The following is an 18,858-nucleotide window of genomic DNA, read 5'->3' on the forward strand; positions in this document are numbered from 1 at the left end:
CAGAAATGGTGGATAACATCAAAAAATGATGACGTCATTCATCAAAAAATGATGACGTCATTCATCAAAAAATGATGACGTCATTAATCAAAAAAAAAAAAAGCTAAAGGGTCGAAGAGATTTTTCGAGTGGTGGGTCTTTTATTAGACAAATATTCTAGATCCCTGTTGTATAAAATAATACTAATACTAAATAATTTCCCCCACTCTTTATCTGGGCCTAAACCAAAACGTAGATTCCATGAACAAAGCTTCTTTCTTATAACTGCACGCTTGTGGAACTCTCTTCCGGTTGCCTGTTTTTCCAGCTGACTACAATTTGGTAGTCTTCAAGTCCAACGTAAACAAATGTTTGATGAACCGTCCCCACAAGTAATCCAATTTACCAAATTTTCACTACTAACGATTACTACGATATTATTCCATTGACTACTATACACTCAATAACCCTTGTCCTCGAGTGGCCTCCGGGCCTTGATAAGTGGTAACTCCTTTGGAAAAAAAGGAAAAAAAAGTATTTTTGCTTTTTTGTCTTCGTGCACACTGGATAATGTTATCGTTTTATTATTATTATTATTATTATTATTATTATTATTATTATTATTATTATTATTATTATTTACGCTATCCATTAAAACACCCGATGGTGTCACTATTAGATAACATCATCCATTAAAACTGCGAAATGAGTTATAACTGTGCACAGTGAATGACGTCACAAAATGAATTCATCGAACCAGTAGGGGAAAGAGTAACTATTTTGTTTGTTTTTTTTTTACCATTCGGTTCAGGAGTCGTATACTAGAAACGCCGTCTAGACCCCAAGAATTCACCTGTATAACTAAAAGTAACAAAAACCTTATGTTCACTTTCGGCAACCTTGTAACTCTCGCTTCTCTTATTTTGTCTTTTAGTCCTTACATTCAATGTTTTTGACAAAGGAGAAAAAATCGCTGTTTTCTGCATTGGAATCTGTCCATTTAACATTTATCGCTAGCTAGTTTTTAATCTTGAAGTGTTTTTGCTTTGTTTTTGTTTGTTTGTTCTTGTTTGTTTGTTTGTTTGTTTGTTTGTTTGTTTGTTTTTTGTTTTGTTTTGTTTTGTTTTGTTTGTTTCTTAACTAGTTACATAAAATAGCTTTACGCATTGTCTGGAGCGATTTTCATTAAAATACACTCTGTGGAAATAGTTTATTATCGCGTTGGCTTGCTTATCACGAGGCATTTTTTTATCATAATCAAGAAAGAAATATATTTATTTTTACAATGATAACGTCATACAGGAATTATTGTGGTTGCCGCGGTAGCGTATGTTTGTTTGAAAGTAGCACTCATCGTAACTGCTGATTTCTACAGCTTTAATCAATGCAAAGTCAAGAAATTATATATTTGATAATATATGTTACAGATACTGAGCCAACGGGCTGCGAGTGAGGTGTTGAATAAGCAGCAGCAGCAGTTAACAGTCACTGTTGCTGCTGATTTCAAGCAAAGATGCACGTTACAGCTGCTGCTGATTTTTAAAAAAAAATACATGTCTACAAGAGTTTAACAAGCCCTTGATCAAAGTGTAGCATCTGTTCTGGTGCTACACTTCAAATTTTTGTTCTCGGTTAGTGGAAAAGAAATCCTTCACGACTGGGACAATTTTTTATTTCTTATTTTTGTTCCTTTATCCACATTAAAAAAAATGACCTTGGTGTCTAACCCGGCCCTCGTGGGGAGGCAAAGTAAATAGGAACTTCCAATTACCCTTTGTTACGTTACATTTCTTTTGGCAACAATCATTCATCCTTTATGACGTCATCCATCTTCAATTATAAAATACACGCAGAAGTACTTTTATTTATGTACAAGATGACAAGAAATCAAGATCCACAAAATTGCAGCAGTAGATCTTGAACACTCACAATCTTTGCGTAAGTTGATTATTATTTGTACTCACTAGGAGTTCTCACACAGGCCATCATCAGAGATTACTCACTGATGATAACCGGTGGTGTTCCCTAGAGTCTGGGTGACAAGTCTTCCCAGATATCCAGTACTCTCCACCACTTTTTCAAATGACTTTGTATTATCGCTACAGCCGCTTACCATTGATTTCTTGATAGTAAGAACCTTGTTCTGATGCTACACTTCACCTTTTCCTCCTCGGTTAGTATAAGAGAACTCTTTCATGACTGAGACAATTTTTATTTTTGTTCCTATTCAGAGTGCTCCTTTTGGGGGAGCTGGATTTTCACCACATTAAAAACCGACCTTGTGTCTGACTCTGCTCTCGTGGGGAGGCAAATAAATGGGAACAACCATTTGGTCTTTTCTATGATTTTTGTGACAATGAGCCTCCTAAAGGGCCTAATACTCCTCGCTCTCATCCGGCAGGGAGGTCTGGGTAGTGCTTTCCCTTCTAGATCCTTTCGCTCTCCTTGACCATTCACACCTATATTGTATATCAGCCAAGGTCGATGCCCCTTTTTTAACTTTTTAAAAATGTTTTTATACTTGTGTATTTTTGGTACCGCGCTGAAATAATGACGTTATTATTTCGAAAGCCATTCTTAACATGGCGAGGAAAGTATGTTTACTAACTATTCTGTAGTTCCACCTAACAATTTAATAATAAAAAAAAAGATATCGTGAAACTTGAATTTAACCTGAAAAAACTATTTAAAAATAGAGCGGTACCAAAAATACATAAGCACCATTTTTTTTTATTATTATTATTTATTTTATTTGGGAGGTCGAGGGCATTTTAGAAGATTTCGTACAGCTTCATTTTGGTGGGTTATGGGGTGTTCCTTCCTGTTTTACCTTTGTTGCAGTTTTCATGTATTTGAGCTTACGTAGCTTACGTGGGTTGGTTTCCTCAATCTAGGGGTTTCCTTACGATTTAACTTATTCTGGCTGATTATTATCATTGCTTGAGAGTTTCTGTTATTCTTGCTAATCCTTATTTTTGTTTTGTCGTGACCGATTCTAACCTTGTGCTTCTGAACCTACTTACTGAACAGAACAGGGGATTGAGGCTGTATCTCCCAACACTAACTAGCACTTCTGAGTGAATGAAGCTGCTCTCTTCCCAAGCTAAAATAAATATGTATGATTTCATTCTGAGAGCAAGCATATCTTCTCATTTCTTAATAAAAGGGACTAGGAATTGGACTACGAAGACTGGAAGCGATTGTGAAACAAACGCTTCAAATGTTCGTAATTGATTTTAAAAAATCTAGAAAATTGATGAATCGACTAAAGAACACGTTATCAAATTAATCGCTACAACAAGATTGGGGCTGCAACGGATTACGAAAGCTAAAGGTTACAACACCTGGAATTAACTGATTAATAGAAGAAAAATGCGATACAAATATGGTAATCATTGTAATAACTATATTCTTGAAACAAAATATCTGGAAAGAAGAACCTTTGTGACAGTTTCTGAGATCTTTCAGTAGGTACTAGAAAATGACAGGTGTGTGTTTTTTTTTTTGTTTTTTGTTTTTTTTTATTAATTATGACAACATATCAACTGTTTCCTACTCAAATTTGTTAGGGGTGGGAATTCGATAGTCCTGGTACTTCTGCCTTTACCGACCTGCGGTTTCCACGAAGTTGGCGCGGGCTCGCTCGGCAGCTGACGAAAATAACCGAAAAAGTCGGCCAAGCGTTCCTCAGCTTTTTAAGGAACGCGCTGTCTGTTTTTTGCTACGCCAATTTGTTGGAATGGGGAATTCGAGAGTTAATAAGAAATCCCCCCCCAGAACTTCCATACTACGTAGTAATTGCGTAGGAAGGTTATTTTTATACTCGACTTGTGGGAGAGAATCATTTACCTTGGACCTGGATTACAATTTATATCGTGGGTTCTCTCTGTAATAGTATTAACAGAAATGAGGGCGTTAAACCATTTTGTGAATTTGTCATAAAGTTCGATATTGTCGATAAATTCTCGAATCTAAAGTAATGTAGTGTAGACTGTAAGAAATTACACGACTTGAATCGTGTCACTTCATTGGTTGATTGGTTTAACACATTGATTTTTATTACAGCCTTTCTCATTGGTTTATTGCAATTTCAATCCGCGAGCGCGGGCATGTTTTAACTGAAGACTTTAGTCCGGGAAAAAAATGTCAAGCGAGATGGACTCATTAATTTTCTCATCAAGTTATGTACCCCTTTGGCGCCCAATATTATCTCGGTACCTCTGAGACAATTTAACTTATTAAGTTAAGTGTTCTTTCTAGAAATAATATCGTCTTTCTGATCTACAAAGAATGTTGAATTCGATTTTTACCACTTCGTCGGAATTATCGGCCTTTTTCAATTCGAACATTGTTTAAATGAACCACAAGCCAAGAAATAATGATAATCTTCACAAAAGATTTTCCCTACCACTTCATCACGAAGTCTTACTTACCAGGCTTAGCAGAGGCAGCAAAATTACGCAACATTATTTTGCAATCGAGAAGATGAAATGACCTGCCTTTAATCAACAAGTAAGTGCGCTTTTCAATGTCGTGTTTAATTTTCCGCTCTGCCAGAGTTCTAAGTAATGCGAGGATAAATTTCTCACAAGACTGATAATCGCGGCTTTGGTTTAATGCGATTTTCTAGTTAAATTGACCGGTTATTAATTAGAAGAGACGATTTGCGGTTCATTTGTTTATAATATTATGCACCTGCACTATAGGCTCGCCTGTGTGTCTCCTTTGCCAAATAACAACGCTCAGTCAAAGGTTTTTAAGGCTAAATTAAAAATAATAGTACAAAAAGAACCCAATATGACTGGAGCACATCACCAATATCACCTTGCCAGATTGGCGTCCCGGAACTACGAAAGAATATTAAAGGATTTATGCTATCATTTTCAGCAGTTCTTCCCTAAAAAGCTCGGTCTGAGATCTTTTATTTTTAAAAATGTGCATTCTTACATCTAACATATACATATTTGTTTGTGTGTGTTTTTGCATTTCTGTGTTTTTGTGTGTATGTATATGTTTTATGTATTAAGCTATGGTTTGGCAGTAGATAGAGGCTACTAAGCTAATTAAGGAATGCATAAAACTTAAGAACATCAAGATAGATAATACAGAACTCTGAAAATGTGACAGTGATACATGTTCATTCACAGTTCTGGGGAAACATGTTCAGGACTGCATAAGACAATGCATAAACTCTCTATATAAAGACAATTTGAACGATTTATTCATGTTTTCTTTTTTTTCTTTTTCTTTATGTTGCAGTTTACAGAAGATAACGGAAATACAGTGTACGTGAGGTTGTTAGAGGAATCGGCGTCTTGGTTGAAGTTGCTCTCAAAATCAGAAAAAATACCAAAGAATTGCATTGTCTTCTATGAAGGTATGTATGAATTCTCTTTTAGTCACAGCTTGCTGGAACTTGCTCTTTTTTATGTGGAGTTGTTTGACGCAAGCAATCATATTTTAGCGGGTTATGGAATCAGTTATAAACGTTCCCAATCCACTGAATTTATTGTGGACTAGTTATTTATTCGTCGGACTGATAACTCCTCATTAATAACTCATCGATTCGACCAGTGGTCATTAGTGAACGTCATGGAGCACTTATCTATATAATACTAAAACTCTGTCGTTCTTGGTTGTTTGCTTGTTTGCTTGCGCAATATCCCCTCCTCCTACTACTACTACTACTATTCCTCCTCTTCTTGATACTACTATTACTTCTCCTCTTTACAACTACTACTCATAGAAATCTATCTATATTCTTTTTTTCATTTTAATATACTTTCATAGAAATGTTTCTGTTATGCCAAAAAAAAAACTATTTTCTTTACGTCACAAGTGTTACGCTCATACATGAATTCCATAGCTAATATAACATACTGACCCAACGGGTCACGGGTAATCTAGTTTATCCTAAAAGTTTGGAGCCATGGATGCATTTGTGACGTTCAATAATAGTCATGCCCAATATTAAGCTAGACGTTATGTAACATCCTGCACTCATGAATAACCTTATCCCTATGGGATACGTGTACATGTGAGAGATACAGCGAAAGAGTTATATAAAGAAAATAAGTCAAAAATGACGAGTTAGTTTGTATAGGGTGTCCAAAAAGTCACTGAAAAGTTTTGAACTTAAATAGATTCTTTAATTTTGATGATATTTTTCTGTAATTTTTACACAATCTGACTAAGACATTGGATATTTTTTTTTTAAATGCAAAATTCAAACAATCTGTATTAATGGAAATAATGTCTTTTAAATGTTGCCCATTTTCAGCTTCGCATATTATCTCTCGCTATGGTAATGTCAAATTGCCACCACGTTCTCCAGACTTGACTAACCCCGACTTTTTCTTCTGGGGATATCTTAAAGAAAGGGTCTATGTTAACAAATCCTAAACCCTGCAAGAATTGAAGGAAAACATCAGGAACGAAATAAGGGAGTTAAATCGCAATCCAGAGATTCTGCAATCTGTCATGAATAATGTTTTGGAAAGAGCGCAGATATGCGAAGCTTAAAATGGCCAACATTTAAAAGACATTAATTTTTATAACAAAAAAAATTTTTTTTGGAATTTTGCATTTTTTTTTTAAATTTCTCAGTGTCTTAGTTAGATTGTGGTCAAATTATAGAAAGATATTGTCAAAAATAAATTATTTATTTGTTCCAAACCCTTTAGTGACTGGACACCTTGTATAATTTTAACTGCGTTTGGGATATCTGTTTATGGGCAATGTATGTGTACTTGTTTGTACAATGGATCTAAAACGCATTCAGATATATGAGTAAGACAACCTTCTGTGTATATGTATGTGTGCCTGTGTATATGTATGTTCATGTGTGTGTGTGTGTGTGTGTGTGCAAATTCGTTAATATTAAGCAGCTATTGTATAGCTCACTTTATCAGCCGTCTTTTGTAATCTTGTTGCACGATGATAATTGCTTGAGCCTCAGCTCCCCACATTCAGGGTCCTTGTACTAAACGTGTATTGTATTCGCGGGGAGACACTTAAAATAAAGTCGGTGCATCATTTCAAAATGTCAGCGCATACCAACTTGGTTTAGATTGACAGAAAGCGGTTACTGCTGAGCCAAATTGTTAATGTAATCGGACAGATGCAATGATCAAGTCTGCTTCGCCAACAGAATTTTGAAAGTTTTTCAAAATAACATTTCATTCTCCTTGTTTTTTAAATCTCCCTCTCTCTCTCTCTCTCTCTCTCTCTCTCTCTCTCTCTCTCTCTCTCTCTCTCTCTCTCTCTCTCTATCTATCTATCTATCTATTAAACACACACACACTTTTTCTCTTTCTATCAGTCTCTTTCTCTCTCTCTTTCAATAAGAGAAGAATTGTAATTGCATTGTATGCAGGTTGGACCTGATCGCAGGCTGCGACAGACGTAAAGAATTGAAGCCGATGTGCAGAACGCAACGGCTCGCATGCTTCGACTCTCCAGGTTGGAACTTGGAAATCGTCGTGTACGATTGTAAAAAATGTGGATGTCAACGATAGCGTTTTAAAATGCTTTTACAATTGTTGAAATAAAAGCATTTCCATTTTTTTTATAAAAGCACACGCTCTTTTGTATACAACGTGCAATTCTAGCACAGGGGTCCCTACTATAAATGAAGATGAAAATCGTGCCAGTAACGACGCCGACGGAAGATCTAGTGAAGAGACTCACTATCAGATGTAGCCGACATCGTATCAACCCTTTCATCTAAAGAGGGTATGTCTATAGCTTTATCGTGTCTAACACACGGGAAGCTGGATGCCGTGGCCAAGGTGTAACAACTGTTATAGAGACGTTCCTCAAAGACACGAATCAACAAAAGTAACTTTCTTCGGGTCGCCTTTCTTTTCTTTCATGGCCTTCGAGCCAAGATCAAGGTGTAGAATCTGTTCTGATGTTGCACTACACGTTTTTGGTCTTGGTTAATGGAGGAAAAATCCTTCATGACTGATATATTTTTTTATTTTGTTACTGACCAGAGTGCCCCTTTTTTTAGGGGGGTCCCCCTCACACACACACACACATTAAAAACCGAGCTTGTGTCTAACTCTGCCCTGGTGGGGAGGCAAGTAAACAAAAAAGTAACTTTCCTCGGCAAACGATCGTGTTATAATTTGTGTTCTAAGCATTCATTATCACACTTGATTACAGTTCCCGATCTCTCTCTCTCTCTCTCTCTCTCTCTCTCTCTCTCTCTCTCTCTCTCTCTCTCTCTCTCTTAGTTTGTTTTCTTCCAAATCTCTTCACTGCCAAATGACCGTCTAATTACATAATTTTCGTGCAGTGTCCGTGTTTATATTGATGTATTTTCCGAATCTCTTCCTATCTGTGGAAGGGATATGGTCTGGTTTTCTCAACAATGCATCATCCAGTGCGATGCAAAAATTCCCAGCACTATCAGGAAAAATAGATTTCGACTTCGTTTAATTGTACCAGTTTCCATGATTCAAACGGTTCATGCAACGTCCATGAAAGGTAAGTTATTCCCGTTTAAAAAAAGAAGAGTTGCGACATAACTAAGGCCCCAGTTAGTTCCTATTTATTTACCTCCCCACGAATGCAAAATGAGACACAATGTTGTTGTTTTTTATGTAGGGAACATCCAGCTCCCCCAAAAGAGGAACTCTGGATTGAAACAAAAATTTAAATTGCCTTAGTTCAAAAATTGACTTTAATGTTTAAATTAATTTTACTGACTAATGACAGAATCAACTAAGTTTCGTATCAGAACAGATAAAATTCCAGAAACCAAGCTCTGATTGGTTGCATGCTTGTTCACCTATTAAGAATAACGTCTTCTTTTATATAAAGGTGGAAATAGACGTACTGAACGAGGGCGCTTTTGGCACTGGAAACTGAATCACTAATAACAGCTGCAAAAGATAACGCAAATAGAACCAACCACATTAAAGCAAGAATCGACAAGACACAAGAAAATAGCAAATTCAGACTCTTCGAACAAAGAGACGAAACAATAAACCACATAATAAGTAAATGCAGCAAAATAACCCAAAAATAGATATAATCAAATGGGGAGCGCAGTACATTGGCAATTATGCAAACAATTGCATCTTGAACACGCAGACAATTTGTACAAGCACAAACCAGCAGTAGTACTGGAAAGTGAAAGTTACAAGATCCTATGGGACATGAATATATAAACGGATAAATCCATCCAAGTAAGAAGACCAGGTGTCATAATAGTTAACAAGAAGGAAAATTCCTGCAAACTACAGAGTGAAGATCAAGGAGACTGAAAAGCGGAGAAAATACACAGAACTGGCCGGAGAGCTCAAAGGGATCTGGAAAATGAAGATAACACCATTAGTAGTAGGAACGCTAGGAATAATACGGAAAAATTTTGAAAATAATAACGGGAGAGATTGGAATCAGAAGGATGGCTGAGAAGATACAACGGATTTCAATAATGAAAACTGCAGAGATATTAAGGAAACCCCTTGAATGTGGAGACTAACACCGCACACGAACTGCACACAAATTGGACAAAGGAACGGCTACAGATGCAAAACACAAATGACCATTACATGGAATCATGAAAACTGAAACTGTATAATTGTAAGATACCGCCCCCACCTTTCCTTTTTTGTGAGTGTCACTATAAACGTGCACCACACTAAATAATGAGGTTCAAGAAGACCGAAGAGAGAAAGCACTAACTAGACCTTCGCTGGATGAGTGCTTATTGCCACCCAAATCCCAGTGAAGATCAATGGTCGCCGTCAATGAGAAATCAATGATAAGCTGTTGTTGCGATAACGCAAATTCTTTTGCAAAGGTTACCGAAAGAAGTAGAGAATACTGGAAGTCTTGGGAGACTTGTCACTCGAACTCCAGGAAACACCACAAATTGTACTCAAAGAGCAACCTTTGATAACGGCTTGTATGATTACTCCTAATGAGTAAATAATAATAATAATAATAATAATAATAATAATAATAATAATAACTAGCCCAAAAATATAAGAATAGACATGACCAGGTGGGGAATGCAATACATTGGGGACTGTGCAAACAACTGCATTTTGAACACGAAAACAGATGGTACAAACACAAACCGGTAGCAGTATTCCAAAAAGGAAATCATAAAATCTTATGGGATATGGAAGTACAATCGGATGAACCCATTCAATCTCCGCCCCATCGACAAAATGTTGCATCCCTCTGCCTGATTTACAAGTATTTTAATAATAGGTGCTCCAACGAACTACAAGTTCTTGTAGCCACTCGAACTAAATACCCCCGACAAACCCGACAAGCAGCAAAATCACACCCCCTACTCAGATTCTAGAAAGCCTTCTACTCTAATAGTTTCTTCCATAGACTTTGGAAATCCCTTCCGGGTTCCTGTTTCCCTGACTGTACTGACATGCATAAGTTCAAGTGTAATTTAAACAGACATCTCGCTGCTCAACTCCCTACATAGTATCCTTGCAATTTATGTCTCAGATAGTAGCCCCTACATCAAAGTGGCATTGTACTTTGTTTGGGGTGAAAATGCAACAAACAAAATTAATAAATAAATAAATAATAATAATAATAATAATAATAATAATAATAATAATAATTATCTAAAAATTTCCAAAGAAAAAAATCAAAATAAGATAAGGTTATATCGTTTTGCAAGAGATGTAGAAATCTCCGACTGTTTCAATTTCCTGAACTACAAAAAGCAATGATGCTTATTTTTTTTATTCTTGCATCTATGATGAAGAAGCGATTTTGTTCACTTTATCGATGTGTGCATCTTCTTCTTCTTCTTCTTCTTCTTCTTCTTCTTTATTATTCGCTTATCTTTCCAATCTCCCCCCCCCCGGTTCTTATTTATAAGTCAGTCACACTGACTTTCTTTTCGGCTATAACATATTTCCGATGGACCTTATCTTGAAATATCCGAGTCGTGCCTGTTGGAGAGGCATCCCGAGATATTGTTAATCTGGACTATTCCATTACGGATAATAGATATTTTGCGTGGAAAACACTTGGGAAATGTTATCGAGAAAACAAAGAATTTATCAACATCTACGATTTCAGCAACTTCAGAACTTTCGGAAATATATTAGAAAGAGACAGGGAAAGAGGGAAAAAATTGTATATTTGGTTGTGTGTGGGGGGTGTAGATGAAGGTGAAGATATTACATGTAATGAAAAAGTTATCTTTCTCATATATTATATGTGAAACGTAATAATGAAATAAATTATAGTGAAAAGATATATAAAATACTTCTATCTATTTTTTAATCAATCTTTTAAATACGTAAAGAGAGAGGGGGAGAAAGAAAAGGATATATATATATATATATATATATATATATATATATATATATATATATATATATATATATTCGATAATTCCTGTTTGTTTCTCTTGCAATCCGTTTTTTTTCCATTTGGCGGGCCAATATTCGAACGTTCTGTTCGAGTGTAAGAAGAAATTTGTCATAGTCGAGAACGTTTTCGACTGCCATAAGTCGTCTTCTGGCGAGTGATGAATGAAAAAATTGCGTTTGATGAATTTATTGAAAAAGTCGATAAAAATCGTTTCAGATCATTGAAAGCACTTAAACGTGCCTCCCGACTCATACTGAGCCTGATTGTTGGTCGGTTTGTATATGCGAATGGGTAGAGCTAAGAGAGAAAGAGAGAGAGAAAGAGAGATAGATGTAGAGAAAGAGAGAGAGAGAGAGAGAGAGAGAGAGAGAAATACAGAGAAAGACTGATAAATTTATTAAGGTTTCAACGTTTCACCCCCATAGGGAATCGTCAGGCTAAACTATACAGGGGCTATCGCGTTTAATCTCCATAGAAAATAATGCATTTTAGTCTGACTATTCCCTGCGAGGAAAAAAACGTGGAAACCTCAGTATAGCTTATTGCTATATATATTTTCATAACTTACTACCTAGCTCAAGTCTATTGAGCGCAGTAGAAGTAAATGCGTCGTTTTGTTTTGAAATTATCTTTATAATTATCTTTATAATTATCTTTATGTCGTCATGTTGCTTTCGGTAACTGCTGTTTATACTTTATGACGTCACAAATTTTCAAGTAGATGTGTGAAAGGGATGCAGCAAAACTCGACCTTAAAGTATTGTGAAAGGAAGAGAATACAACACATGACTCTGTTGTCCTCAGGGGTGAGTCGAGCCATGTTGATTTAGATATGACCGAATAAAAGATATTATATATATATATATATATATATATATATATATATATATATATATATATATATATATATATATATATATATATATATATATATATATATATGAAGTTCCAAAGACTTGCAGTTCTTGGGAAGAAACTATTTTATACAACCTAATATCGTAAAAGCAAAAAGGCCCAATCTATAAAATCAACTGCAGTTTTTTTATAAGATAAGGACGTGTTCGAACTGACTGAAAATTTCTGTTTAGAGCACAAGTAACCACGATACTTGACTTGTTTAACTTTAATTCAACTGATTTGTAAAAATAATTTTATAAAAGCAAGAACTGGTTCTTTGATAAGGCAGGGGTGTGTTCGAAATGTTTCTGTTTAGAGCACAATTGAACCATTTAGAGCACAATTGAACCATTGAATACTTGACTTTTGCATTTTAAACTTTTAGTGAAGCCTTTATTTACAGATAATTTCATTGAATCCAACTGTAGGTTCTCTACAGTGCAATGTAGACTACAGTGTATTGTGGACTAAGTCACTATGAAGCTTTCTCCTAGTACACTGCGGTGGAAGGCGGTCACTAACTAGAATAGATAATTTTATCGATTTGATTAAAAAAAAATGGGCGATTTCACCGATTTCAATACCAATAAATGTATTGGAGGGTGGAACATGCATGTGTTGATCATCATTCAGTCACGGACTATATATATATATATATACATATATATATATATATATATATATATATATATATATATATATATATATATATATATATATATATGTGTGTGTGTGTGTGTGTGTGTGTGTGTGTGTGTGTGTGTGTGTTACATTATATTGTATGCGTTTAGAGGACATTATTATTGCATAATCACTTGCAGGATAACTTGTCTGTGTTCATTCATTTTTTTATTATTCATAAATTTGGTACATTGTTTTAATCTTGTAATCTCACCAAATATGAATTGCGCAAATGCGATATGATTGGTTCTTGTCTCACGAATCAATCTATTGCTCTCTCTCTCTCTCTCTCTCTCTCTCTCTCTCTCTCTCTCTCTCTCTCTCTCTCTCTCTCTCTCTCTTTGTACTCGTTTTTTTTCTGTTTTCTGACATTTTTTAATCCAAGGGAGATAATTCGTTTTTTTTTTTTTCAGACTTTGACTATTTTAGGTTAGAATATAATTATTCATATTCTAAGTCATAATTCTTATCATCATAAATAAATGTACTGTCTTTTAAAGTCTTTGAAATCTTACTTTTTTTAGACATTAATAAATTTTTGTGAGTTTTTAAATTGGAAATAAGTGAGTTTATTGTTTATGTCATCAACGTGTTATGTTTTATATACTAGCAGGATAATTCGGATTTAGTCAAAGGCATACTTATGAAAGAAATAATTCAAATTTTGTCCGTTTTTAATGGCACAAGTATGCGATCGGAGGACAATTCTCATCTGGACTAATTAATAAAACAGGAGAAATTCTGCTAATTAATAGACAACTTGCATTCGTCAGAACTTATTTTCGGTTAAGTCAGTTCCATAGTCAGCACCGACCGACATTCATTAGCCTACTAAAGCTGCAATTTTTTTAGAGACAGTATTATGGCTTCATTATATATATATATATATATATATATATATATATATATATATATGTGTGTGTGTGTGTGTGTGTGTGTGTGTGTGTGTGTGTGTGTGTGTGTGTGTGTGTGTCTGTCTGTCTGTCTGTCTGTTTTGTTTTGTTTTTTTCATAAATTTTGGTTTCGGTTTTGATTCAAATTGATGCACCCAATCCAATATTTTTTATTTTATTTTAGAAATAAAAACTTTATCTATATATATATATATATATATATATATATATATATAAGCGAAAATGTGTGTTTGCATGTATGTATGTGTGTTTGTATGTATGTATGTGTGTTTGTATGTCTCGCAAAAACTTTCCACACGGGTCACGGATTTTCGCCAGATCGGTATCATTTTAAACTTCCAACCTTCGCCCGACAAATATAGAAAAATTGGCAAAAAACGTTAATTCCTTCACCCTGAAATCAGTAGTGTTCTACAGGATGGGGGGGGGGTCAGCAAAAACCGTTCTCTCATGACGAGTTCGCTTCTACGCATGCGTCATACGACGTCGGAACCTGATTTACTTTAAATATTTGAAAAAGCGACACAATTTCGTTGAAGTCGTCTTAGCTCAGTTGCTTAGAGCGCGGCTTCATTATATAAAGGTTTTGGGTTCGAATCGTGGTATGAGATGTCTTCTTTTTTTTCTATTTTTTAAATGTTAATATTGAAGCAGGGTTATTTAAGCCATTTTTCTCGTGTTTTTTTTGGGGGGGGGATATATTTTTCAGATTTTTTTAACGTTCGTTTTTCTGTTTCGCGTTTTCTTTTTTTTGTTGCTTTTTTTACTTCGCTTAATCTTATGTTTTTGTTAACACCCAACCACCCCCGCCCGACCACACACACCTTGAAACACCCGGGCAACGCCGGGTACCCCCCGGGGTTATTTAAGCTATTTTTCACGTGTTTTTTTTTTTTTTTTTTTTTTTTGGTTTTTAGTTTTCAAATTTTTTAAAAAAGTTTTAACTTCGTTTTTTTTGTTTTCTTTTTCGCGTTTTCTTTTTTGTTTTCCCGATTTTTTAACATCGTTCGTTTGCCTTCCGTTAGTTTTTTTTTTTTTTTTTTTTTTGTATATGTGGTTTTTTTTTTCGATTTTTTTAAGTTTTAAAATATTTACTTCGCTTATTCTTATGTTTTGATTAACACCCCGCCCGAGCACATACACCTCTAAACACCCGGACAACGCCGGGTACCCCCCCCCGCTAGTAATATATAAGAATCAATAGAAAATTGACTATATAATATTATATATATGAAATCGGCATAAATTAAAATCTCATATGTAAGCGTATTTTTCGACCGGGCTACGTCGGGCGTCCCTTCTTGCTTAGATATATACTTCTATGTTTTAACAAAAGAACTACAACAATATCAGAGCACTTATTTACGCCAAACATCCACAGAATACCAACATCAATATATTACATATAAAAGAGTCCACTGTAGAATTTCCACAGATCCCCTAGTAAATGTTTAATGTTTTGAGTCGTTAATGTTTGAGTTTAATTGAACTTAAGTTTTAACGATACTCCTCTGGTGAGCGCTACTTAGTGGAAGAACTTCTTAAAAGACAAAAAAAAGTACCTTTGGCTTTTTTTTTATTAACAAAATATTTTATTAATACTTATTTGGATACAGATTTTGTTTAAGCCCCTGGTGTAGCGTCTTGTCTCTAAAGGCAGACCCCAACAGATAAACCTAAATAACGTAATTGGCTGGAAAAAAAAAATAAAAGATGGCTGATAGTTAAACAGGTGGATGAACTTATCATTTCTGTTAATCTGATTGGCTGGAAAGATGGGAAGTTGATTTGATTGGCTAGAGTGATAAAGTGTCATTTCCGGTCGTATCCCACTGAGTTTTTAATGTTCCATATGTTGCGAACAGTCTTCAAGATTAGCTATCTCAGTGCTGAAGAAAAGCGGCAACTGTCAAACGCAATCAAGTAAAAGTACAAACGTTATACAATAACCAACTATGATAATACTATAGATCGAGCATTTATTTTTCTTCCTTTATATTATATACTAGAATACCTACCCAGCTTTACCCGGGGCAAAAGTAACCTATTTCTACTAAAACTTATATCTCTCTGCCTCTCTCTACCCGTCTTTCTATTCTTCTCTCCCACACCTACTTGTTCTCCACCGCCCAGCCCATTTCTCTCTAGCTGGACACATATCACGGCCTTCATTAAGTCTCGATTTTATATATATATATATATATATATAGTAAGTTGTAAAATATATATGGCGATTAAGCTACACTGAATATTCCGCGTTTCATCCACTCTAGGACTCCTCAGGCTTATGCGCATAAGCCTGAGGAGTCCTAGAGTGGATGAAACGCGGAATATTCAGTGTAGCTTAATAGCCATATATATTTTATAAATTACTATATATATATATATACATATATATATAGTGGTGGGATGATTCCAATATTTTCCCCGATTCCGATACAATTACCGATTCCTTACTAAATCCCTGATTCCGATTCTGTATAAACTCTAATTATTTTACTAGGAAGTATTATTTTTTTCATAATTATATTAAAAACACATGTTAAATGTGCAGATATTTTCTTAGGCGTAAAGAAAAAACTTGTAAGCGATGATCTATAGATTTTAGTTTTAATATCAGTTAAAAAATCAACAAATATGTATTATTTTATCATTACTGTCAGCAGTTGAAGATTTTTCTTTTAACAGAATTAAATTAAAAAAGAACAATTAAAAGAATCGTTTATTGGAATCGGAACGTAGTTACCAATTTTTCCGATTCCGATACCGAATCCGATACCCTAAAAGTTAAGATTTTTCCGAATCCCGATTCTGATTCCGATTAATCGTACAAACACTAATATATATAATTATTTTTTCATTTTAATTTTAAATGTTCATTTACGTCAGTCAGAGAGTGACCTTATCATTATATATATATATATATATATATATATATATATATATATATATATATATATATATATATATATATATATATATATATATAAGGGGATGGTCATCAACAATGTGTATTTTTAGCATTATTTTATTCAGTGTTTTGGTTTTTCATTGAAATGTGTGTGTGTGTGTGTGTGTGTGTGTGTGAGAGAGAGAGAGAGAGAGAAAGAGAGAGAGAGAGTTTTCCGTCGCATTTACATTGATATTAAACGCCTACATTTTTTTTATTTAAAATCATTAAAATGAACTTCTTAATATACTCAGTCATAGACATGCGAGCTACTAAATAAAGATTTACAAATTTGCATATTCTTTGAAAAACGAACTTTTATGAATCAATTATTCATTTTTTATGATTGGTTGTTTATGAATATTTCCTATATTCTGTATAATTGCGTAGTATTTACGATAAAAATAGTACATATATATATATATATATATATATATATATATATATATATATATATATATATATATATATATATATGTATGATCTTGTCTTGTCTCTGTGTGTGCGGAAAGTTTCTACCAATATCTTGGTTGTATCTTCGGTGGCTTCTGACTTTTAGCCCCACACAGGCATAATGATGAATTTTCTTTATATTACAAAGTGGTCAATAAAATAAAAGTTTTAAAAAGTGCGTGCAGCAATTTAATGTAAAACACTTCTCTCCCCCCCCCTCTCTCTCTCTCTCTCTCTCTCTCTCTCTCTCTCTCATTATATATATATATATATATATATATATATATATACTATTTTTTGTTTTTACATAAGCAGTAATGTGTTGCTACACAGTCATGAGCATTTTCGGTCAGCTAGTTTTATATATATATATATTTATATATATATATATATATATATATATATATATATATATATATATATATATATCACCAGCCACTCCGCCTCTCATTATCACCTTCCTCTCTTCTTCTCTCTATCATCGTCCCCCTGCCCCCTCACTATCACCGTTCCCTCCTTTTTATCCCCTTCCCTCTCTCCCTATCACCCCCTTCTCTTTTGATTATCAACTTCCCATCCTTATCTCCTACTCTTTCTATTACTCATTTATCACGTATCATTTCAGTCCAAAGGTTGATGGAAAAAAATAGCTGTAAATATTGAGCTCCCTGAGTAATTTTGTTTCTTTTTACACACACACACACACACACACACACACACACACACACACACCGCAAAAAAGACAATCTTACAAAAAATTAATCGCTTCGTGTTCAGTCCAAGGAAATGATGAAAAACTTTTGGGTGGACACACGTACACGAAAATAAATAACTACCCTTTATGTAATGACACATTGTGGCAGGTATTATCGAGGGAAAGTGGTTTCATGCCTTTTGACGGTGCCTGATTGATCTAATGAATATCTTTGTTTTCTCTAATGATCTGCGCACAAAAACTGCAATGTATGAAGCCACAAATCCCTTACCCTTAATTATTAATAAAAATAGCAACTTGTGTTCAATTAATAACATACAATTCTAGATAGACATCGGAATTGGGGTATCATATTATAAGTACATAAAGAAAAGTGTACAAAAATAATAAAAGGAATAAAGGATTACAATTATTAAAATAAGCTGGTGTCCTTAGGTTTAACTCCATAGGGTTAGGGTCTGATGAAGTTGTTGGGTTAGAATTAGGGTCTGATGCAGTTGTTGGGTTAGGGTTAGGTTTTGATGCAGCTGTTGGGTTAGAGTTAGGGTCTGATGCAGTTGCTGGGTTAGGGTTAGAGTTAGGGTCTGTACAGCTATTGGGTTAGAGTTAGGGTCTGATGCAGTTGTTGGGTTAGGGTTAGGGTCTGATGCAGTTTTGGATTAGAGTTAGGGTCTGATGCAGTTGTTGGGTTAGGGTTAGGGTCTGATGCAGTTGTTGGGTTAGGGTTAGGGCCTGATGCTGTTTTGGGGTTAGGGCCTGATGCAGGTTTTGAGTTAGGGTTAGGACCTCGTATAGTTATTGGGTTAGGGTTAGGGCTTGATGCAGTTGTTGGGTAAGGATTAGAGCCTGGTGTGGTCATTTGGTTAGGGCCTCATGGTGTTGTTGGGTTATAATTAGGGCTT

General features: G+C 34.8%; 1 protein-coding gene across 2 annotated transcripts in view; it reads left to right on the forward strand.

The window, feature by feature from the left end:
* Positions 1-18,858, forward strand: part of LOC145284852 (uncharacterized) — a 281,510-nt gene that overhangs the window by 251,577 nt on the left and 11,075 nt on the right. For both annotated transcript variants that reach the window (XM_080133846.1, XM_080133847.1), the window contains exon 3: positions 5,239-5,356. In XM_080133846.1, coding sequence (XP_079989972.1) covers positions 5,239-5,356 — 118 coding nt within the window. The remainder of the gene's footprint in view (positions 1-5,238; positions 5,357-18,858) is intronic.

Source organism: Euprymna scolopes, chromosome 9, assembly GCF_053919585.1.
Source record: "Euprymna scolopes isolate OS-2025 chromosome 9, ASM5391958v1, whole genome shotgun sequence".
In the NCBI taxonomy this organism is placed as follows: Eukaryota; Metazoa; Mollusca; class Cephalopoda; order Sepiida; family Sepiolidae; genus Euprymna; species Euprymna scolopes.